General features: G+C 35.3%; 1 protein-coding gene across 1 annotated transcript; it reads left to right on the top strand.

Annotated features, from left to right (window-relative positions):
- Window positions 1–1,349: 1,349 nt before the first annotated feature.
- LOC106642881 (ATP-binding cassette sub-family G member 4) lies at window positions 1,350–26,360 on the top strand. The gene is made up of 12 exons (XM_023389951.2): window positions 1,350–1,436; window positions 3,444–3,721; window positions 13,909–14,026; window positions 18,832–19,021; window positions 19,648–19,793; window positions 23,199–23,437; window positions 23,701–23,991; window positions 24,325–24,491; window positions 24,572–24,740; window positions 24,819–24,919; window positions 25,001–25,342; window positions 25,468–26,360. The coding sequence occupies exons 2-12, from the start codon at window positions 3,529–3,531 to the stop codon at window positions 25,624–25,626; spliced, it is 2,115 nt and encodes a 704-aa protein (XP_023245719.2). The 5' UTR covers window positions 1,350–1,436; window positions 3,444–3,528; the 3' UTR covers window positions 25,627–26,360.

The following is a 26,360-nucleotide window of genomic DNA, read 5'->3' as shown; positions in this document are numbered from 1 at the left end:
GTTTTGGTCATTTAAATATTTTGACTTTAAATATTTAACTTCACACATAAATCAAATAAATTTATTTAATCTTGCAGAACACAATATTAAAAGGAATATATTTTCGACATTAATACTAATAATAACAATTACACTTTAATCTCAAATATTTTTAATTCTTACCGTGAAAAGTTTTAATTTTTTTAAAAATACAATTGATTTAATGTATGTAAAATACTAACTTATATTCAAATATTGTATTAAGTATTTGTACTAATCTTAATAGTAATACGTTTAGTTTCATAATTTCAAGTAAAATATTTTAAATACTGTGTTTCTTAAATAATATATAAACAAACATTCGTGTAGACAATTTTTAATGTTTGAAATGTTTTATTTCAAACGATGTAATTGTTTAAGTATTTTTTTTAATAACTATTCCAACCAAAAAAATAAATACAGTATTTCATTTAAAGAAAAATTTTTAAATGTCCAAACAACTTTAATTAAAAATAAAAGAAAGTACTTCATAGCATTTCAAGTCTGTCAACTATTGCCCGTCTCTCGGGATACAAAAAAATGAGTAAAAAAATTTTTTTTTTCATTTGAGTTAAACTAGATATCATTCCAGTGATCAAGGCTTACGAGAAAAAAAGTGACTAAGTAGGCCTCAGTACGTCAGCTTCATAGTGGAAAGGAGTTTGTTAGTTTTGAAATAAAAAAAGCGCACTGGTTGTACAAATTTGCCCTGACCGCAGAAATGTTATCCGTTAATAACAGTGCAAACAAACGTTTGTGAATAAGATAGATTGAGCAACAATTTCAATTTTTTCAACATTAATTCATGCTCACGAGACCAGTTGCTCTCCAAAATCTTGAAACAAAAAAAAGGCGTATTTTATGTTACAAGCGATCAGACAGATGTACAGACGGACGCGGTGAGCAATAAAACGAGCGGAAAAGAGGGAGATGAGTCCCGGAGGTGGGTGGGAAAATAGGGTATAAGCATACATCCGCACACCAACACACACACACACACCTATAGAGGTATACGCTACACGGAGTACAGAGACAATGGGCGCGCGCTCGCCTCCACCAGTTACTTTATACACGCACCAAGTGTACGTGGTAAAAAAGCTTCTCCGCTCCGTCCTCGTCGTCGTCGGCAACGCTTCTCGCGGATGCATTGTCACGTTACTTGGTCGTGTTTGTATGTTAGAGTAAATATATATATATATATATATATATATATACGCTCGCGTGCGCATAAATGGGGGGAATGGGGGGGCGAAGGAGTTTCGTTTCTTCACACAAACACACAGCCGTTCGCGCGGAAAGAGAAAGAGATCGAGTTAGCCGCGAGCCGCGAGTGGCCGTCCAGTTCATCGCCGTTCGCCGTCGCGCGTTGACACATTTCGTCGTCAGCGTTGCAAGGCTGCAGTAACTTTAATACATACGTAGGTATACTTACAATCGTTTCGCGCGGCCCGTCGAATCGGTTGAAACGAGCGCGCGAGTGTGCTGTGTCTTTACATGATTTTTTTTTTTTTTTTTTTCTTTTTTTTTCTTAAAATTTACTTTTTTAATCGAGGAGAGGCTTTTACGCGAGAAAGCTCGGCAGGATTAGGTATGGTACGCCTCGTCGCATGTGTTGTGTGAACAGGGTCAGTTATCCCTGTGGTCCGAATTTTACGGGGGTACGAGATTATCGTAGAAATTTTTTTTTTTTTTTTTCAAAATTTTACTCTGTATATGGTGTAAGTAAACTCGTGCACGAGTGGTTTTTTTCTTTACCGATTGAAGTTGTACCCCAGTTGGACACCAGCGTATAATATATTATAGTATAGTACTTCCTAAGCGTTACGCATGTAAGTAACGATACACGGACGCGCACGGAAAGCTTTTTCAGTGGCGCATTTCGTTGACTTTTAAATTCGCGAGGAGTATGTACCCGGTCGAAATGAATTAATCGATTGTTGTAAGCCACGTTGCTGATATCCCGCTCTTCGTTTTACAGTATAACGTATATACCCATGCCGATTGAGATAGGGTATCGGTTGATATTGTTCATCGTTGGTATCTATTTTTCATCTGATCGTGAATTGCCCGTGTAATCAAAATGCCTCGAGATCAGATAAATTCGAAAATTGCGAGTAAGGCGAATTCGTAAATGCGACAAATTTGATCTACTCTTTTAAGTTGAATCGGTGAGATCCCGCGGATTCGCATTGAATATTATTCGATGATCAAAAAAAAGGTGAAATTAGGTCACTGTGAATCAGTAAATAAGTATATAGTCAATGAAGGGAAGATTAATTTTAAAAAAGTGAATTAATTTATTTCCACTGATTTTGCAATAAAAATAGCTTTGGAGTTGAAGAGCATAGTTGTAATGTGTGTAAATTTAACTTTTGTTTTAACAGTGAAAGCTCGATCAATCGGAATTACTTGTATATTTTCGTTGTAATAAAATAAAAGGATGAGATTATATGGAATTTTCCTATTTCTATCATTTGGAAATCGAGTATAATACATAAACAAATAATTCACGAGACCCGGAGCATGTGTCAGCATCTGAAATCCGCAGATACGAGACTCTAGCTGCGCGTGTTTTGAGAGATTGCAAAAAGTTCTTGCGCAATATCATCGTTTTGCTCATCCACGTAAAAACGCGACTGCTTTTTTAGAACAAGCATATATATGTAGGGGGGAAAAAAAAAGTTGGAAATTTTAATGGGACCGGAGTCGTCTCGGCGCTGCGCTGATGTTTTCGCCTGTGCGATTATCAATCCGATCGGCGCGCCAGTGACCTTCGATGGAGCAATTATATACATCGTTGCCCCTTTTATATGCAATTGAGATTTTTCAAAAAACTGGATTTTTTTGAAATTCACTTTTTTGATATTCACGTGTACATGTACGTTTTACAACTTTTGCACTCTGAAAATTAACTTGTTGACCAGTGCAAAACTGCAATGACCGATTTTTTTTTTGTTCAAACCATTTTTTGACATTTTACTTACGCTGAGGAACTAAAAAAAATCGTACGACGATCCATTAGTTGACAGACCTAGGCTTGAAGAGGAAAATAAAAAATTATCATTAAGAGCTAAGGATTTTTTGCTCTCGAAGCGACGACTATGTGTACTCGGAGAAGAGGCAAATATTTATAAAGATATTGTACAAAGAGCACTTTGTCAACGTCGCGTGCGACGTATCTTGCGTGTGTATGTATTGTGTACTTTGCAATTGTATCGCCACAAACAGTGTTTATCAGTCATTCACACGTATGTTAAACAAACGCGAAAAAAGCTCTCCTTTCGATTGAAACTCAAACAAAATACGGTCACAAATCAACTCCGCAAACGCGCAATGTTTATTTAAATTGAAAAAAATAATCATCGACAAACAAACAAACAACCATGATATATAATGTCCAAAACGCACGTAATGTGTTGTTGCAGAAAGAAAAAGGCTTCGGGTGACGCGGTTCGCGGGCTAATAGTGTAGAAAGCAAAATCGAAAGGGAAAAAATCGAGGGATCCCACGATGAAGCTCGAAGACACGAGTGCGGCCGAGGATGACGGGAACGGGATATTGTTGGAATCCAGGAAGAACTCGGTGGTGCGCTTGCAGATTGTGCCGGTCAAAACCAAGACCATCACCCACCTGCGCAAGAGACCGCCCGTCGACGTCGCCTTCGCCGATCTCACTTACAAGGTCCGCGAGGGACGCAAAAGCAGTGAGTATACCTTTTATTTTTGTCTCTTATCTCAAAAATGCTTTTTACGCTCTGATCTTTTTTTTTTTTTTTCACTATTTTTATTATTCTTGCCAACATTTCACGATGATACTATGCAGTTGTGAAAAAAAAAGAATTTAGAAAAACCACAAATTTTTTTTTTTTTCATTACTTTTTTACAAAAAAAGCTTACAAGTACTCGTATTTACGCTGAGCCGTGAATATTTCCAAAGCACCGTAATCGTCACGCTCTACTTTCGGGGCGTGTATAACTTTCCACGCTCTTGTGAAAACAATGAGCGATGAAAACAAACTTGGCTCTCGTATGCCCAAAGTTTTTTTTGCTTTCTATCTATGCACGCACGAGTTATCGTTACGAAAAAAATTATCCGAGCCCGAGTCCCGAGCACGTCACCGCCTACTCGATGATATTCGTGTCGGAAAAAAAAAAAAAATTAATAAAAGAAAAAAAACTGGAAGTTGTGCCCAAAGCATGGAAGACGTCAGTTGGCTCACGCGGGCATTAATTGCGTCAAGAATCGCGATGCAAGGCTGCAGACTTTTTTTTATCATCCTCTGCACTGAGGTAAGGGGATTTTTCGATGCGGCGAACGGAAAGTATAAAAAATCGAAAATTACGTCGTTTGTATGAGCAGCGCGCGGGTTTGGGAAATAAAAAAATGTCTACTGTTTACTCTTCGAATATAACTAGCTGATAAATCCTGGTGAAACAAAGGCTGTATTTTTGTTGATTTAAATAAATAAACAAAGCAATAAATCAGTCAATGAACAAATCAGTTTGTTTTTTACATTATGTCCTTTTTTTCTTTTTCTTTTTTTTTTTTTTTTCAATTTCAGTTCCGACGTCGCAGCGTACTTTTTGCTACACTCGACCGAAATGTGTATACGTTTTTTAATTCATTAGCTCAACTAACAATATAAATTATTATTTTTTATCATAAAATATTGATGAATACATTATACCGAAGCCTTTTCTATTTTTTTTATTATATTATTTATGTGATTGGTTAAGTCTAGTCGCATGGTTTGTTTAGTGGGGTTTTTAAAAAGTCAAATGTATTAAATTGTTGTGGTATGGAACTTTATTTGTTTATCCTCGTAAAGTAAATAACTAGACGAAAATATGTATTTGTTTCAAGTGAATATTAAATTTAATTACACCTGAAATATTGTAGTTGATATTTTATATTGTGCCTAATATTCAAAGTATACATGTTATTTAAAAAATTTTTTAAATTATTATTCGTGTATCTACATAAAAAAAAGCTGCAGTGCAGTCGTGTGCAAAAAAGGAGGAAACGAGGAAAACAACATTTTTTATTTTCTTTAGTAGTGTGGTATATGTTTACTTCTAATAATAAAATATGGAAATATTTATAGATTATTGTAAAAGTAATGGCAATAACGTGGACCGCGTGCCTAACGTAACTAATAATAAAAAAACACAAAAAAATATTTTCAAAAGATGTGCCGGCTGCACACAGCTCTGCGTCGAGTGATTCAGGCAATGTAGGTTGAATTTCAATCCCCACGTGTTGTAAGTACACGCACAGAGAAAAAGAAAAAAAAAAAAAGACAGCCACGTTCTTTGCCATGACATGCTTCTTGTTTCGTACAATGTTAATCCAAGTTCTATTTTTTTTTTTTTTTGTCAAGCCTCCGTAAAATTATAATCTTGTGCATCTGTAGTACCGTACACGTATATTCATACCACTCATCTTCTCGTTGCAATGGTAATTATTGCGACACGGATAACCGTTTATTTATTTGTTTTTTAGTGCATGACAGATAAAAAATTTCTTCACTCTTCCTCCTTGAGTCAAGATTTACAGGGTAGTATGTAAATTATGTGAAACGCTCGATCAATTCGAATTCGCAGAAATATGCATTAAAATTATCGATTTTTTTTTCGAACAAGATTATTAGTTTTAACTTAAAAATTAAGCTACAGACACAGAGATTCAGTTGAGTTTACTTGTGATTCCTTAGCCATGAAAATTTTCTTACTCACGGGTATTAAATTTTTCTATCGCACGCTACAATCGTTCTCACAGATTGGACAGTATATGTGCACTGTTGTCTATCGTCAGAGACATCTTTGTTCTTCGTAGAAAATTTTAAATGAGACTTTTATGGTTGTGCAATTAATTACGAGTAATTATTGGATTCGAATTATTTTCTTACCGGATGAATCAGAAAAATTTTACAGCCTAATTAATGCACGCTTTAATCTATGTATTTTACCTGAATTGGTGCTTATAAATAAAATATAAAATAATTCAATTCTACGAAAATTAAAAAGGAAAAAATTAGTTGCCAGTTTTTTATTCCATAAGTTTTATACACGGCTTGGTGTAGCAGAAAAAAAAATTAGAACTTGAAACAGTCTCAATAAATAAGAAATCAAAGTGACAGTTTTAACTTGAAAATTAGTTTTAGTGAAAATTTTTTTTCAGTTAGGTTATTGGTTACAAAGCATACACACCTTTTTATTTTAAAAATATATTTTTGTATTGATGTATTATGATATTTTCAGACAATAAAGAAATAAAAAGTACAGTGTACTTTAAAGTATACTCTATTAGCAATGTATTCGAACTTTTAATTACCATATCTTTAAAATGACACCGATTAATCTTTTGAAAATTTAAAATAAAATTTATAATCTGGACTGTGTCTCTATTTTTTTAAAGAATTTTTTATTTAATTTTTTAAGTAATGAAACTGTACCTGTCACATCTCTATACATAATAAACTTGTTGAAAGTAGTGCTTTTTACTCAGAAGTTTCTTCACGAATTTCTCAAGCAGACACCAAGCAAGATTTTTTCATAAACCTTCTTAAAAACCTTCTATAAGCAAAAAACATCGCTGCTTATAAATATTTACATTTCGTCTTTTACCTGCAAAAACACTTTTTGCGAATTATAAAACTGTACAATTACACACACGCTTTCTGAATGTGTACTTCGAATTGATATTTTTCTTCATCAGAAGTGACCTATTATTTGCTCGAAAACATATCACTTAAAAATCATTCAACATAATGATAGAAGCTTCTTCAATTTCCGTGTAATATTTTCAAACGAGGAAAATCTATAGCTGCAAAAAGTATAGAAAAAACTCATTGGTAATATATTCGATACGATAGCAAGATTATAATTTTTTTGTTTATCAGTCTGTCATTTTTTTGTATATTGAATGGGTACAGGAATAGATTCCTCATTAAATATACTTATTCGGTATACGGCCTGAATTTGATAGCAGACGAATGTAGATAAACTACATGCTACGGATCAATTTTCAAGGTTTAGCAAAAATATTTATATTTTAAAAATTTTTTTATAAAATATTGAATTTATGGAATCACAAATTCAGATCTTAAATAAACGTTGCCACAATGATATAATACTTTTACGTTTTTTTAACACACTTTTTTTTCGTTTGAAGTAAGCTTTATTCAACAATGAAACGTTACTCATGTACAGTTATAATTAAAAATAAAAATTAAAATCCATTAAATTAACTTAGTAAAGTTCACAACCAACCAAGATTCAATACGAAACAACGCCTCCTTCCTATGTCTTATGCTATCCTCTATCATTTATAAAACTACCATCCAAACCTAAAAACTCATTTCTTCATTTCAATGGACACGACCGACCGTCAATTCATTGCATAACTAAGTATATTATATATATGTACGTGCAGCGCGCGTGCAGGGCAACAAAGAAAAATACATACCGGCTCATAAGAGTTTATCGCTTTACGGAACATCGTGTGTTGGTAACGGAAATCCCGTATAATAATGAATAGAAGACACACTTCTCTTGCGAAGCTTGTGATGCTTGTTGAAAGTCTAACTCTTATGCCTGACTATGCCGGTGTAATGGAAATTCATGATGGCAATAATCGGAAGTACACAAGAACTATATTAGGAGTGTGCCTCTACTCACACTTTTCAATATTCGGCTGGTACTGTCAGTTTTATATTGGGAATATAATGGCAACGTAATCATTTTTATGAAAATTTTGATATGTTTAAATTATATATTATTTATTTCTATTTCGTAACAAAATTGGATTTTTTGCCTTTATTATCTCTGACGTGTCTAACTTTTTTCATCAGAAAATAATTTTTAATAAACTAATTTAATGTTTAAATATGATGAAATTTTTTTTTAAATACATATCGTTAGAAACAGATATCAGAAGTCAGTGATTTGTTGGATATGGAAAACAATTTTTGAATATTTATAGAGCTATTTTATCTATCTCTGATTCGAGTTATTAGTATAAAAAAAAAAAATATTCTCGAAACAACATAATACTAACAATAGCCATTATAATTGCACCAAATTTCTCTAATATTGCATGGAAAGACAATTTTTTGAAATCTTGAAAATATTCACTACAGAAGAGTTTCACGTAAATAATCTTTTAAAATAATATTAAGTTTTATTCTTTGTGCACTTTATTCTTTGGACTGTTGATTGATGACTTATATTTTCTTTTGTCACCATGAAAATTATTAATTTTTTATTCAGAGTAGGTACCTCGAATGTTGCATTAAAAAAAAAAAGGTTGCAGCTGATATTCACAGTTTCACGCTACAAGATTAATCTTTACAAAAGCTTATGGACGAAAACACGAAATGACAAATTATAACGTTATGACATTATCGAAACGAAAAAAATAACTTTACTTCTAACAATGTCAATCATATACAATTATAGAACCTGCATAAAAACTTTCACAACAACTCCATCGATCAAAAATAAAACATCACCATAATCGTTCATATTTGAAGTAAAAAATTTTTTGTACCTATATTCTACTTAAGATGGCTCGGCAAAAGACATAAATGTCTGCGTTTGAAATATTCACGTTAAAGTATAAAGGATTATCGTTGTAACACATAATCGATGGTTATTTAATCTGTGCATATAATCTGGATCTACTCCGAAACAATTGTAGGATTATTACTAATTACCAATCGTTTGACATAATCTCCGTTTAATTTTCCAAGAGAAAAAAAAAAGCAAATGTGAAGTTACGTGTTGATTGACACTGTATACGTGTGCTCTATTCCCCATCCCCTGATCGATTGACCGATTGTACCAGCATTGCTTTTCTTTCAAATTTTCTCATTTATTTCCCTATTTTCGCGCGAAATTTATCTCGAGAGATTGTTACGCACGAGCCGTGTACAGGCCACACGTAGCAGCGGTTGCGTGCCTGGCACGTGAATCGCTCGCGATTTCCTGCGAAATGATGAGGCGCTCGTTTCGCAATGTTATTATAGTCAATAATTTTGCTCTCCTCCGACGCGTGTCATTTTTTTTTTTTTTTTTTTTTTTTTTTTGCCTTTTTCACTCGCCCTCGCCTCCCGTTCGCGGTTCCCGCTCTCGACAATTTGATTATAACCGGTGTGCGAGTGTACTTACCTGTGGTGACGATCCCTGTTACGTGACCTGTTGCTAAAAAAAAGTCGCGGTCCGAAAAAGCGCTGCGTCGTTTTCATTGACTTTTTTACTGGCTTTTTTATTATTTATTCCTGTCTCTTCGATTCTACTCTATAATTTTTTCTGTGAGTTTTTAAATCGTTTTTATCCGAATTCGGGTAGTTTTTTTAGCGAGAATTCGTACGTATATTTTTAAAGGTGCGACAAGTCTTGGTGGACGATATTTTCACACCAGTAGAGTCACCCTGCGTATAATTGTATGCAAATAATTGATAGAAATCGATGCGAAAAAACAACAGTGCGCTACGCGTACGCGATGGGTATTTACCAGAGAGCAAATTTCAGCGCTAGAGGCCCGGAGTATTTATGTAGCGAGGAAATCCATACTCATTTGATTAAACTTGAAAACTTGCACGGAAAACTTTCAAGTCCAATTACAAGAAAATTTTTTTTTTTCGAGCTTCAGATCGAATAACAATGATAACACTTAATATGATAGACAATTCGAACATGCGTCACTGGGAGACTTGGATCACGTACGTAAATAGTGAGTTGCATATTAATGAACTATTATAGATGCTCAACACACGCGTTTTACTTACAGATTTGGAGTTCTTTTTTTTCTTTTTTCTTTTTCTAACTTTTTTTTCGTGCAGTTGTACAACAAAATCTCTATGTATAAATGGAGGGCAGTGCAAATCTTTTTAACTATCACCTGCTGAATGCATGATAATAATGGTTAATGTGCATTATTCTTCTTTCCTTATTAAACAGTAACTTTTTCGCAACAATATTCGCAACGTATGATATTTTGGAGAAATAAATGTGCTTCTACTTCAATAAAGTAGAAAGTTGTTTCATACTTACTGAATAAATGTACCATCGATAAAAATTCACAGATATAAGAGATGGATTAATTCATCCGAAAAACTAAACTTTATCATGTAAGGCAACCGCAGTTGTATGGTGAATGTACAAATGGCACTCGTGTTGAGCAGTCATTTCTTACAAATAAATAAACAGGCATCTAAATTGATGAATAAAATATTTTTAATTATCACTCCGAAAATTGGCATCACCAAAGTGTGTGTAACGTTGAAACACCTGAGGCTCCAAATAATACAAATCTTTTGTTATTGTAATAATAGTATCTCGTCAATTTCATCAATTAATTAGCTATGTCTATCATTCGTATGAACGTATGAACGTGTAAATGTACAGGGTGTTCCAAAAATCATGATCCAGGAAAACTGTATATACTACAAGATTAAGTTTGTCAAAACTAGCAAAACAGTTTTTTACTAAATTTAAATTCAATCAATACTTTTTAAAATATTGTTAATTTTGGGAATCAATCGTTGAGAAGCTTTTTAAAACACTGTTCTAGCGCGCTTTGTCCTGAATAATGAGTTCAATGATTTTCAATAGATAAAAACTTGGAAAGTACGCGTTGGATAAAAATTCGATAAAAAGCTTTTTGTTTTTATCGATGAGCTTTATCTAATAGTATAATTTTTTTTAAACATTTTTGGAGTAACGTTAACAACCCTGATAGCTAGTAAAGCTTCGAATGATTTTATTCAAGTTTAATTTTGGTCAAAAATAAAGGTCTTCTAGAAACGTCTGAAAAATATATTTTACGTTGTAAAAGTTTGGAATTTTTCTTTTTGTGTGTACATGTATCTATCTCTTAAGCTTCCGTCAACTGGTTTGGATGATCCGGAGCTACAAATAGAATAGATAAAAGCTAAAATGGATAAAACCTACTATCAACCTTTCTCTTCACTTTAATTTAAATTAATTCTGTTTTTAATAGACGATTTTTTAATTTTTGGGGTAAAATTTTGTAACTATCTTCATAAACATACTTTATTAAGATGTATAGATACTTCGGAAAAACCTGAACCATATTTATAATTAAAAAATTTTATCGCTATAGTCAGACGATAACTGTATTGACAAAGTTTTTCATACGCTTGTTAACTATATAAAATTATCGAAATTTAATCAATAATGATTTGATCTCAATCCTATATAATTAATGATACACAATACGCAGATATACAATTCTGATGAAATTAACGGGGACTAATCTGAGTAATAAGAATTTGAGTTGTGATGTATGAATCATGCAAAAAGCCACAAACGTTACGCGGAAGCTGAGATTTTTTTAAATCATAAAGTATTTTTAAAAAAATCAAAAAGTCCAGCCGTGCTAGTCAAAACAAAAAATAAAAATCACATCGCGATAATAAGGTCAAAAGAAATGCCTGCAATAATCGATGTTTGGACAGAACTTTGTGCAGCAACTCGACGTGACATTGCTTTGCATCGATGAACCCGAAGATATTTGCGATTCTTACAAAAAAAGACTTCAACCGACACGACCTAATCGAACCGTTGACGCAGTAACGATAATTTTTTTAATTATTTTTCTCGCCAGTACAGCGGATAACGAGACTCTGCGAATAAGCGTCTCTAATTATTCTTACGCAATATCTTGACAACGCATTATCCCGTTAATTTTTCTCATCGACGAATATCTTTTGTAAAAAAAAATAATTGACAACAACAAGTTTACCACGTTGCCTTATAATATGCACACTGTAAGACAAACGATTTTTATTCCGACACTTGATGGATGCCGCGTTAAACATCTACACCCTAGTACAATTTTTCAATATACGTACAGGCACAGCTACCCATCAGCTGATAAACATTTACTCGTATATCAACCCACTTGATGCTAAACCCGATATACACGCTGTACGTACATCCATACTTGCGTATCTGATCGTATAAATAAGATATCGGTTATATTTGTATGTTGTTTTTCGATTCTCGGACTTGGACTATCAGATTTCGAGCTTTTCGAGATAATGAGAGATTACCGCTTAAATCCTACATTACACGTGTGTATACTATGGCTGCACCCACGCGTACATAAAAATATTGGCTTGAGTATTGTACTTGTATGCTATGTATACCGCAACGTCTATTTGAGTTACTCATCCACACGCACGATATACATGTACCAAAGCAAATTCGTCATCGGACGTTGATCACTCGTACACAATATGCTCTTTGTTAGACTGTATAGAGAGGGAAGAAGGAGATCGGTCTAATCAGCAGTGATTGCTGGTCCGCTGGCTCTATTCGTGGGGATTCTTCTGTACTACGGGAAAATCAGAGTTGCGAAACTTCAACGTTGGGAGATATAACGTTATCCGCCAGTGTTTTTTGTTGGGAGATCGATTGTACTCTTAGTTCGTAGTATTGTTTGACGATCCAATCAACGCAATCGGTCAGAGCGACGGGCTTGAACCCTGGAAATGTTTTTCATGTGTCTCGATGCCGACTTTGTTTCGGATTCGTGTACGATGATGGACGAGTTAAAAAAAAGACGATGATTACGCGAAAAAAAAGTGTACCACAGATACTTCAAGTAACTCATAATTTATGCTAAAAATAATGTTTTTTATTACTACTTATATCATATTGCTTTCAAAAATTTTTCCAGCAAATTAATGCATTGTGAGTTAAAAAGAAAACAATTGAGAGAAAACAAAAATTAGCAAGGATTTTTCAATATTTGATTTCAAATACTTTGTAATGGACTTCAATATTTAAAATGTTTCGTACTTATCTGCTACGAAAAAATTGTTTTCCCTGAGTATTGCATTGTTAATGGTGAAAAATAAAGAATGCACTTTATTTAGAAAAAAAAAATATTTTTTTTAAGTACTAAAAATTCCATAAAATAATTGTACCTAAGTTAGGTAACGTTCGACCATTTTTTTTTTGTTTTCTCTCTTTCGTTCAAATTTTTCAAATCTTATTTACTTGGATTTTTACAAATAACTCTCAATTATTCATTTGATCTCGAATTTATGGTTGCGAGCTAAATAATAATTTTAAAAAATTATAAGTGTTTGAACGAGAAAGACATATTGACGAGTTCATATACATATTTTTACTGATTGTCCCAATGCGCACATAAATGTATAACATAATTACAGCGAACTATTTTAATTTTAGCAAAATCACTTGAAAAAAAAGAAGATTTTATCAATAATCCTCTGTGCAACATCGCACGTGCAAGAATCAATCGCGTAGTCTGGAAATTTCCTCTTTCTGATAGTCAAAGACAAAATTTTGTAAAAAATCTTGCTCAAATTAATATTTATGTACCAAACACAGTGTGATGGAAAAAAAATGCTCAAACCTGTTCTCTTCTTTGTAACTTTTTAAACGTTGGTGATTTACGTATTCAATGTATTAGTTACGTTGACGCGCTTTACCTGATGTAATTATAGCTTACAACTATATATTTATAAAATCTTATGCATGTTTTCATAATTTAGATTTTGTACTTGTTAATTTAGAAGATGTACAAATTTTGATTACACTTTTTTTCTCGTTGAATCTTTGCAAACGAGCAAAACCTTGGAAATCTTCTTTAACTTTAATTTAAATGCTAATAATATTAATGAATATACATTACTAAAATAAAAACCGCTTCAACAACAGCATACATTAAGTACACCATTTAATTTGTGTTTACCAATCAATCGACCAATAAAAAGGCTCCTGTTACGCACAAGGCAATCTTAATTCAAGATATAATTGTACTTTGACCTAAGCTGTATTGACGCCTCTTTAACTAAAATAAAAACAATATGAATAAATTTTATTGTTACAGATGCCAAGACTATCCTCAAGTCCGTCAGCGGGAGGCTGAGGTCCGGCGAATTGACCGCCATCATGGGACCGTCTGGTGCTGGGAAATCAACCCTCTTGAACATTTTAACGGGATACAAGTAAGTTGCTCGAATGGAACCTATTTTTTATGATTTTATGTCCACGTATTCAAATGGAAAGACATTAAAATTTTCAAATATTGTTTCTGATATTTTTGCGAATCTTGCGGTGCTTACCAGCACCCATTTCACACGCATACATTTACGTCGATTGTTCCAACTTCCCGGCATTATCTAACGGTGTCACTGTGATAATTTTGAAATATCGACCCTATTGATACGAGTAAGCGAGTATTGCACATAATAAACGCGTTGATTAAAATTATTGTAAAAATGTATTCAGTGGAGTAAGCTTTATTTCCATCATTGTGTAGATAAATAATCAGTTATTTTAATTTGGTTGTCCTATTTTAAAATTTTCTACCCTTTAAACATATTAATAATCATGTTTTCGTCTACTTTATTTTTTCTAATTTTTAAATATGTATTTCTTCGTGTGAGGATTCCTCTACAGTTACAATCTTTAGTTCTCGTTTTTTGATATGATAGCTTTGCAAAATAAAAATAGTACTAAAATTGAAAATGATCAGCAGCGAATCAGGACTCTAAATTACTATTCATAGAGGAGCTATTGGAGTTGACGCATTGATCAAATTTAAAATGGATTAGATCAAAAATAAAGTTGGAATAACTTATTGTAGAAAAAAAGTAATAAAGTAATCGATAGTATATCAGTGAATACACTGTGTGACTTACCAAAAAGCAGGGATAGTTTTAAAGTGATGCCAAAACACGTACAGAAAAAGATGAAACCTAAGTAAAAGAATAAGAATAATGTTTTTCACAAGAATTTCTATCGTTATAATTTTCTAATTTCACCTAATCCAATCAAACGAAAAATTTTCGATTATTTCTTAGTCCATTTCTAAAATGAATGTTATCATTCGAGTGACATTGATTATTGACTTTGTCTTTCATCACTGTAGATGATTTTTTTTAACCTAGTTTGTTGATATCCAAAGTGTTACGTACGATACAAAATTAACGTAACAAAAGCTTTTACTGATCATTATTACGGTCATAAAGATGTTTATGGTTACGTTTACGTTTGATTTTTTTTTTTTTCTTTTTTTTTTTTTCTCAAAGAAATCAACCGAGTTTGAAGAAAAAACGTTTCGTTTAAAACCACTTGACACCCACCCCTGCATAAGAGCCCATGTAAAATCGTAAAACTTTGCAATTCCTTGACAAGTATTAAACTGAACTTTCTGAAATGTGAAAATGTAATTTCTGTACGAAACAAAATATCCCTGTAACCCCTTTAACAGACTTATCTCCATATAATCAGTTCCGTGCAACTCCCAATCTCTCTCATGGTCATAAAAACAGTGCATTTAACAAGTAATACTTAATCGTACGCACAATCACAAAAGTACAATTGTACAATTGTTCTCTAAAAGAAAAAATAGATTTTCTTAAAAAAATAAATGATTCACATATTTAAACTCAGCCAATGACTCATGTACTAAGTATTCAGACGTAACCATCGGTAATATTGTAATCCATTTTACTGCAGTGCAAATAAAAATTCAAAACTCGCTTACGGCATACGAAACGATTTCGCGCACAAAACTTGCGCGCAATAACTCACTCGAATCATATATAATTTATAAAAATACACGCGTCCGAACCCACTGGTATACAATAGTCATGGAAGATGCGATGGCTACGTATACACGAGTACCAAAGAAGCAGAAGCTGCTTTGCAATCAAACACATATATTAACGTGTACGCGACATTAAGCGAAGGGAACGAAAAAAACTCGAAGTAATGGGAAGACGAGAATTTTTTTTTTCCTCCCGAACGCGAGCGCGTGCGACTCTGCGTTTTATATACGCTTTACCCTGACGGGGTCGTTAAATCGAAGGTAGAGTTGAGTGACTCGGCTCGACGTGTCTCTTTTAAGGTCACCGACGCACGTACACTCACTTCGAGAGATGCATCCATCTGTACACATACACCTCCATGATTATTCGTGCCGAGTACCGTCAAGGATCAATATTCGGAGTTTATGGCTGTTTATCTCTGGGACGATTAAAATGTTAAAACGCGTATTTAAGTGCATAAAGTGCGAATTACCATTCGCTGAATAGAAAGTCAAATTTACGATCACGCTTTTTCTCCATCGAAGGTGAAGAGTATAACGTATATATTTTTCGAACTCATCGTCATTGAAGTTATTTATAAAACAATCTCCAGAGTGACAACAAAAAAAACGCTATTTTTTCCACCGACAGCTAAGTAAACGTCCAAATGTTAAAAAAAAAAAAAAAAAATGCTCGAGGTAGGAAAAAAGGAGCACTCGTTTCTCGAATCGGAGATTGTCATTTTACTTTAGAAAGTGCGAGTGCTAAAAACAACAAGACCAGCGTAACACACTTGTACCGTGTAGAGAGACCTATTAACTTTCATCCGGAAGTTTATGTACGTAGGTATATACGGGAGTGACGGGTTACCCGTGTGTGAGTGTAATCTCGAGAGTATCGGCGAAATCTTTCCGTGCAGCGGCAGTTGTCGAGTTATGGTTACTTATTCAGTTATATGTCGAAATCTCTGAAAAATTTGATATTTTTGGTGACCTTTATCCTAGTGGTAATAAGTCATTTGACGGTATCATTATCGCAAGAATAAATGACATCTACTTATTAGCAGAAATGGCAAGTAGCCTTATTTTTTGCCCTAGAAGGAGTTACGTTCAAGACTGAAGGCGTTACATTTACTGTAGATGAAGTAACTCATTATTTAACATCTTGAATTTTTTTCCTTACAATAATTTCGAGATACAAGTCTGTTTGAATTTGCATCGATATTTTATTGTGTAATATTTATGACTTTGACTACAATGATGATATTTTGTTTTACATGACTTCTGAAGCATTAAGCCATCGTTAGAATACGTACATGAGAGAAATTGGTGTTTTAAATGTACGAACCACCTGAATATAGTGATGTAAAGATAAAAGGCAAAGACAAAGAGAACCAGCCCTTGTTCAGCATATTACATGCGAATGACTGATAAAATTAGCATAAAACTTTTATTCGAAAAATGTTCACCGAAAGTGTCACCTTTTTTCGAGATTAAATTTATAGTAGATGGATGTGTTTGCAATGGCATATTTTTTACACCAAAAATGATAATTTATAAAGTCCGAATAAAAATATTCATTTAAAAAGACTCAAAGACTCATTAACCATAGGAATGCAGCAAAGTTGTCAAGTGTCACCGATTCTTCTAAATCGGAGATCTAGGTGCACAAATGTTTCCATGTATGAGCGAGGAATCGACATTAGGACTGTTCGCGCCAAGAGTTAAGACGTCGACTGTAGGTCAAGGCGTTCTTGCATGCTTTTTTTACTCTACAGCGTTGCATTTGAGTATCGTTAAAATATATTACAGCAACCGATGCAGCAATACACTAAGACCCGAATTAATAGCCGATGCTTGGGTACCAGTTGCCATTCATTAAATTTGTTGGATCAATACAAAGGTTCTTTTACTATAGGTAAACACATATTCTTACATGTATGTATCACCTGTGTTCGCCCAACATTTTCTAGTGGACTAATCATTGGTTTTCAAGATCGCTAGGGTCCCTAGTCTTCAGTTGGTGACCAACTATATATAATATTTTACGTTTTATTTAGGGGAGTTTTGTTAAAGAATCATGAAAAAACTATCAAAAAAGATTTTCATATCATAATGATAAAAAACAAAACAATCTAGATAATTATACAGATTAGGAGAGCCTCCAGAGGTCTTGAAAACTGAGCATAACTTGATACTTGAGTATCGACTGTGAATTTGTAGTTGAAAATGCTATGTCACTCGCGTAAAAAAATGGTGCGGAAAATTCTGCAGTTTTTTAATACAACAACAATGATAATTCTAAATAATAACGTTGAAATAAGAATTATATTAATGCGACAGTAATTTATGCATAAAAAAAGGAAAAAACATACTCGAAGACACAGTAATGGAACCTGATAAATTGTTCCGCAATTTTTTTTGCTGAAATTTTTCACATGGGCAACATTTTCCCACTTAGCAGTGCTTTCACCGTTTTGTTGCTTGTATTTTCATAAAACGACTGGTGGCGATGACTTCTCCGAAAGCAAGAGAAAATCATGCAAAAATCAGCTCTCGGACCAACAGCGTCTTTCGTCCTCTTTCGCGTGCGATGCAAAACCATACGCATGCATTCCGCCAAAACCGGTTTTCAATTTCCAGCACACTCGTAACTTCGCATCAAGAGGATGAAAAGCACGCGGGTGTCTCTGGTGGAGGAGAAAAAAGAGGTGTCAATTTTTTTGTTTTTTTGTTTTTTTGTTTTTTCGTGAACTTTTGACATTGAAACGTGTGCACTCTCGCGATATACTCGTGTACACAGGCATGCGAAAGTTTTTCCCTCGGCGAGTTTTCTCTCCATAGTAGGTACATTTATTAGATAGATGCACTCGAGGAACAAGCGACGGGCTGTTATATATAAAATTTTCCTCGATAGTGCTGACGGTGGAATATTGATGATTAGAGTATCAACGTAATTTAATGATTTTTTTGCTGTTACGTCAAATCAACTTGATGAAACGTTTCACGTACAGCTGACAGTCACTTGTACGTCGGAGGAATCATAAAAAAAATTATTTAAAATAAAAACAGACCTACTATTTGTCACAAATAATTTGGATAGTACAGTAAAAAAAAAAAAAAAAGAAAAATTACACCCAAAAAGGCTCTTACAAGAACAACAAGCAAAACACTGATATTCCCTAATGATAATTATCATACTTAAAATTTGTTTTGCAGAACGACCGGGACGGAGGGCAGCATAACCATGAACGGCCACGAGAGGAATTTGAGTGCCTTCAGAAAGCTATCCTGCTACATAATGCAGGACAACCAGCTGCACGGAAATTTGACCGTGCAAGAAGCGATGCAAGTCGCCGCGAATCTTAAGCTGGGCAGGCACGTCGAAAAAACGGAGAAGGAGGAAGTGGTAAGTGTGTTGCTGTTGCGCGAACGAGTTTTCGCTTCTTTTTTTTTTTTTTTTTTTTTTTGTTTTTTTTTGTTTTTTGTTTTTGCTTGTGTACAAATGAGCCAAAGTGGACGACTGCGCTGTTTTTTTGTCCGACGACCTTCGAGCGACGCTGTTTATCGATATAATATTTTTGTACGCAGGAAAAAGGAGTGCGGTACTTTTTGTTTTTTTAGGGTAATTCGGGAAAATCGCTTCTGTCGGCAAATTTTCCGATTCTCGGCGAATCTTCGCGATCGCAAACTTAAGGAAATCGGTAAATGCGGGAAAGTTCCAGATTTTTTTTCTGCGCGGATGAATCGGAGAATTTACGAGGAACAAAAAATGCATTTTTTTCCGTACCAAAACAATTCAGACCCAAGGTGAGAGCGAACTCATTCTGTCAGCTCTCTTTTGATTGTAATATCCGCGAGTGAACGAAAAAGACTTTGTATACATATCTTTCGAGTCAAAGTTGCGACGTCGCAAAAAAAAAAAAAAAAAAAAAAAACACGCGCCCGCGCGTCGTCGCGAGTGATAATGTACTTCGTGGTATTGAATTAACGCTTGTCATTTTGCATGTGATATGTGTATGTTACGATGTTTAGATCCAAGAGATCCTCGAGACGCTTGGCCTCGCCGAGCATCGAAAAACCATGACCTCGAACCTCAGCGGTGGACAGAAGAAGCGGCTGTCCATAGCCCTCGAGCTCGTCAACAATCCGCCCATCATGTTCTTCGACGAGCCCACGAGGTAATTGCTCCTTATATTTTTAATTTCCATGATGCTTTATTTCCATTAAAATTTCAAGAAATAAGTTTGGATATGGTAATGGTGCCATTTTTTGGTCCAAGCACGGTAAATCCAAGAGTGCTTTGGAACAAAATGCTTTGAGCACGCAATCATTGAGTAGCTGATATCTGTGAGGAGGTTTTCAAATAAATGAGATGGAATCTAATAAGTAAACGGTCCCCCAATTTTTTTTGAAAGCTAAATAAAAACCCTTACTCAGAGAAAAGAGTCACAAGAGTTTTCACTAAAACAACATACAGTAAAGTTCAGATGCTGAGCAACTTAATAACTATAAAAGGTTATTTTGAAACTAAAGTAATATATTGCCGACTTTGTGTACCTAAACATTATTGTACAAAAACTGTTTTTTATTGGGAAAAAATTCCTAAAAATTTCTGCTATTGGAGCAACGATCTGAAAATTTTTGTAGTTAACATTCTGTTACTTTTATAATAATAAAATAAGACGTCCAATATAGTAATACTTTTATAATGAATTCTGAACAGTCATGAATAAATAAACAATAAAATTGAAACAAAAATATGTATACTAATGGCCAATTAGAATTTAATCTCTGTTAAAAATTTCATGGATAAAAACTCTGTGTTTTATATCTATGCCTAAACAAACTTGGGCACGGATGCTTTTTCAATTTTTTCAAATTACAATTTTTTTTTTTAATTTAATGCATTATTTAGTGGTAAGAATATTTTTTTTATGACTTATAACATGGCACTTCTCAAAAATTTTTTCGAAAAAATAATCCTGTACAATTTAAACAGAAAAATAATTTAGACAAAAAAAATAGTCGAAGTAACAGAAAAATTAATTAATTAATCTTTATAATGATTTCAAACGTATTGCACTTGTCTGACATAAAAAAAAATTTTCTCAATATTTTATTACAAATAGTAATGAATAAAAAAAAATATTTTTCAGCAAAAACAATTTATTTTACTTTGAAGAAAAATTTTGTATTGAAACTGATTAGAAATCAGTAAAATAATCATGCAGCGTAATAAATTCATCCTTCGTGTGCGTCCATCGTAAAAGAGAAAAAAAAAATTTCAAAAAGGAGAAAATGAAGAAAGGAATATTTCAGCTGCAGGAAAACTCACGTAAATATCAACCAATGTACACATACAACACACACTTATTACCAGAGTGATGAATTCCTCCTTCGTCGTGCTGTATGCACGCGTATATGTATATTATGTACAGACATGCGAAAAAAAAAGAGTCAAAGTCATCAGCGTCTGACGTCGAATTTGTAATTTAGGCTGAGGCGTGCAATGACTAAGTGTATATGACTTAATATACTTCATACACCTATACTTACAGTACATACATCCATTCGACACTCGGAGGATGATGGTCTTGTCAAATAAAACTCATCGTATTTTTTCATACCACCCACAAGTAATTTTTTTCTTTTATTTTAAAAAATTATCGTAGTAGAAACGCGTTTGTCGATACGTTAAGTTACATCTTTTTTAATGATTGTTCCGTAAATTATTGGGGAAAAGGTAAAAAAAAGCAACCATTTGTAGTATCCTTTACCCATGCAAACCGTTTTTACCCCATCGAACCGAATTCTTCGTATACCTCGCATGATTTTATACTCAATGAAAAATTGTCACAGCACATATATATGCACATGACTATGTGCTTACATGCAAAGTTGTCGGTCGCGGTGTATCGTTTACAAGGAACGAAAACAGGAAGCAGGTGTACTCGCAATTATTACGTGAAAGGACAGTGAGACTCGGGCGTAAGGCTCCATGAAAATAATAGGTGCTCATTTTCTCGAACGTAACATAATATTATTAGCTAATTTCCTGTGCATTCAATATTACGATTGCGTTTGGGAATAAGGTGGAATATTTCGTAGTTTTTGCAAACATCCTTTGGTAAATAATATACTTTTATTGAGTGGCACAATGTATGATTTTCGCAAGTTGTTTGCGGAAACAGAAAACAGTAACCCAAACATATTTTAGTTTAATAAATAAACTGGATTCTCGATGAGCTTTCCGGCGTCATTGAGATTTTAACTCTGATAATCAAAGGAGCCAAAAATAAAATACCACACCTATTACGACGAAAACAGGAGAAAATCGTGGTATCTCCAGAAATTGACTAAAGTTTATAAAAATATGAGGCTTCTACATCTTGTTTTCATAATAAAAAATAGGGTAAATTAGAATTTTTTTTTTTTACACTTTCACGTAGGGTTATTTTTAGGCTCTGATTCACGAACCGATTTAGATCGAATGAGAGTCACAAAATGGTATACATAACTTCATCAGTGTTTCAAGCCAATTTCGATGAGCCCATAAATAAAAGTATATTCTCTATTTCTGTCAAGATGCGTGCAATTAAAGCTCGCGTTTACAGCCCATAAAAATTTATCAAAACCGGCTGACCTGCACCACGGCCGTTCCTCTTGTATGATGTGCATTCCGCGATCTTGGAACGCTTACTTTCGACGGGGACTGGTTTTTGTTGTATCCGGTAACTCGCTCCATCGCAAAAAAGCGAGTATCTTTGTGTATCCTCGACAGCGAGTACATTACCTGACTTTGTTTAATTCGTGACCCTCGGAATATATTGAATCTATGCCTATGTGAAAGAAGTTCAATTATGCTATCCAGCCAGTGATAAATTACTGAAGATTTGTTTACGTGGGTTTTAAATTTTTCACAAATTTCCATCCGTATACGTGTTTTATCGTCTTGACTGAGTTTTTTTTCATTTTTCGAATCGTGAATTACGCGAAGCCAAGAGTATCTAGGGCAATTAGCTACAAGCTTAGTAACTTACAATTTATCACCCGAATAAAGTAAAAAAAAAAAAGAGTTGATGCGTATTGGTCCTTACGGAAAAAAAATTATCTGATGGTTTGCTCTTCGATTTCGCTGTACATCCTTGGTGATCTCACTTCTCCGGTAGTACTTGAAAGATTTTTAATTTTTATATAAGTTAAGTAGGGGTATTCTAAACAAATATCATCTCATTGGCCAGATACAGAGCTGCAATATCTAAGATTACGATTCAATATGTGTCCGTCCAGAGCGGCTGTACCCAATTTTTTTTTTTTTTTTTCATATATAATACACAATAAAATCATCAATTACTTTTGTTGTTTTCATAGTTGAAATGTTTTAAAACATTATAAATTATTCTTTATTCTTCATGAAAAAAAATCTCAAGAACTTATAACTTATATTATGAACTGTTTCGAGTGGGGGGAGGGGTTCCAATGGGGTACTTTTACCTTATTTTAGTAAGAATATGCCCAACGAATGAAAAAAAACAAAAAAAAAAAAAAAAAACTAACCACATTGTAATGTTGTCATTTTTCAGTGGTCTGGACTCGTCGTCTTGCTTCCAGTGCATCTCGCTGCTAAAGACCCTGGCGCGGGGCGGCCGTACCATCATCTGCACGATTCACCAGCCGAGCGCGCGTCTGTTTGAAATGTTCGATGCCCTGTACACCCTAGCCGAGGGCCAGTGCGTCTACCAAGGCTCCACCTCCCAGCTGGTACCGTTCCTCTGCTCACTCGGTCTCAACTGCCCCAGCTATCACAACCCTGCCTCCTTCAGTAAGTCGTACCTTTAGTTTTATAGTCCATCATATTTTTGTCTTTATCAAAAAAAAAAACTGATGTATATATCTTTTGTTACGCCATTTTATTGGATTCGAGTGACCACGTGATTGTTTTAAGGGCATACAATAATCTCCAAAATGTATACACGCGTGAAAAAAATACAACAATAAATGAACTAGAGCTAAACGAATCCATTGAAAAAATAAGTTTACCCCGTACATGATCTTTGAATAACCGATCCCCTGCACCAACCACAGTAATCGAGGTGTCGTGCGGCGAGTACGGCGACAACATAAAGAATTTGGTGGACGCCATCAGGAACGGCAAGCAGGACGTGCGCGAGGGCTATCCCTTTCCCGAGAAGGAGTCGCTGAACAACACGCCAAACAAGGACACCGAGCCGTCGGATCCGGCGCCACCGGCCGGCGCCGCCAAGGACAAAAACGACGCCATCAACATCGAGGAAAAGTTCTGCGAGGCCAAGGTCAACGACAAGAGCAATCGTGCTCTCATTCCCACCTTCACTACCAACGACATCTCCAAGCAGAGTGAGTTTTTTTTTTCCGATACTTGCGACGATGATACTTTTGCGTCGACCTTTATTTTTCCTTCGAGGCGTCTAAATAGCAGCTCTTTTTTGTGTACCTTGATGATGAATCATCTGCTGACTTTGCTAATGTTTCGGGGATTTTCCTCGTTCGTCCACTTCGCGTTGATTGGGATTGGCAGTCCCATGGTTCTCGTAAGGATTACCATAGGGAACACAACTTTTTGGTTTCGCCGCTGCAAGTTATCACGGTTGGCGCACTTGAGCCAATCTCAATAGTAGTCAAGAGATGTACTTGACATTTCGCACAACTGTATTTTTTTTTATCCCGCAGACGAAGTCGCGGTCACATTGGAGACCGACAAGAAGGACAACATCAACGTCACGACGTCCCTTCTCGACGACTCGCTCGAGGCTACCCCAGAAAGATACCCGACGTCCGAGTTCAAGCAGTTCTGGATTGTCCTCAAACGTACACTGCTCTTCAGCAGAAGGGATTGGGTGAGTGTACACACTCCATTGGTTAACCGAACGAATCGTATAGTAGCCATCGAATTCACGTCGAAATCAATTGTCCTTAGACTCTGATGTACCTTCGACTGTTTGCCCACATTTTGGTCGGACTTTTGATTGGCGCGCTGTACTACGACATCGGCAACGATGCCTCGAAGGTCCTCAGCAATCTTGGCTTCTTGTTCTTCAACATGCTGTTTCTCATGTACACCTCCATGACGATCACGATTTTATCTTGTAAGTCGTGTGGTCATTGTATAACCACCTAAAAATGGCACATTTCTATGACTAATCCTTGTGGATTCTCGATTTCAGTCCCCTTGGAAATGCCGGTACTGCTGAAGGAAAACTTCAACCGGTGGTACTCTTTGAAGTCGTACTACCTGGCCATCACGGTATCGGACATACCGTTTCAGGTGAGCCAATTTTCGTTTAACCTACGTCGCTGTTGATGAAAGGCCAAAAAAAATTAATTTGCAACCAAATGACGGCCCCAGGCAATATTCTGCGTGCTCTACGTGACGATCGTCTACTTCCTGACGAGCCAGCCGCCCGAGACGTTCCGCTTCAGCATGTTCCTGGGCACGTGCCTGCTGATCTCGTTCGTCGCCCAATCGGTTGGTCTGGTCGTCGGGGCAGCCATGAACGTGCAAAACGGGGTTTTCCTGGCACCCGTGATGTCGGTGCCATTCCTACTGTTCTCCGGCTTCTTCGTCAGCTTCGACGCCATACCCGTCTACCTCAGATGGATCACCTACCTGAGCTACATCCGCTACGGCTTTGAGGGCACTGCCCTGGCCACCTACTCCTTCGGCCGCAGAAAACTCAAGTGCTTCGAGGTAGGTGGACGACCCTTTGTTTGACGAGTTTTTTCCCGCTCGCGCGTCGTTGGTCAGTGTGAAAATACTCGTCTCATCTCGGTAATCATAATGAGAGGTTTTTTTTTGTTTCCGATCGATCTTAGGAATACTGCCATTTCAAAAAGCCCGAAGTCACCCTCGAGGAACTGGACATGGAAAACGCTGACTTCACGCTCGACGTGCTGGCACTGCTGCTGATATTCGTGGTGCTGCGAATCGCCGCTTACTTATTTCTGCGCTGGAAGCTCAAGTCATCGCGATAAATGCACCTCCCCCGAGATCTCTGTGAAGCGGCCACGCGCGGCTTGTCACATTTTGCCTATTTTTTTTTTGTTTTTTTGTTTTTCCGCAAAGAAAAAGGAAAAACGAGATACTCTGCAAATCGTTGGTATGAAAAACACTTTTATTTTTCTCTCCAAACGTTGCGCGCACGTTTAGATGCGCAAGTGCGTGTACATGCGTCAAAGCGAGGATGACATTTTCATCGTAGACGGGGTATTAGTGCAACTGATGACTCTTTGTGCGTTGGATGGTGATTTTTAGGGATTATCGAGCCCTCGACTTCGGCCGAGAGGTTTTTATCTATTGTTTTGAGAAATAGCTCGGCTAGTGTAAGTTATTTAATGTAAACGACTATAATTTTTAATGAACTTGTTCAGGGTACTCTATTTTTCGCTCCTGTTTTTGTCTCGCGTCGTGCACGCAATACTGTTTTATACATAATAATATACGTGTGCGATGAAATTTATGTTTTTATATTACAATGTGAAAGAAAATTGCGTAGCAATTGAAAATTACGATCGTTGTTGCTGTACGAAGGAAAACAAAAAAGGCTTTTTCGATACATTGTACTTTGATTCGCAGCAACGAGCGACGAGTCTCGATCGACGTTACGTGTGGTTTTTTTGCCTCCCAAATGGCTGTGAGCATCTGGAAAAAAAAAATCGAAGCAAACGGATGGAAAAACGCAATGGTGGATTGCGATTTTTTTTTTTTT

The sequence above is a fragment of the Copidosoma floridanum genome, unplaced genomic scaffold (assembly GCF_036245765.1).
Source record: "Copidosoma floridanum isolate Cflo_tuat_1 unplaced genomic scaffold, Cflo_Japanese_pri ptg000001l, whole genome shotgun sequence".
NCBI classification, from domain to species: Eukaryota; Metazoa; Arthropoda; class Insecta; order Hymenoptera; family Encyrtidae; genus Copidosoma; species Copidosoma floridanum.
Note: the sequence above shows the minus strand (reverse complement) of the source record. Positions and strands in the feature narration are given on the sequence as shown.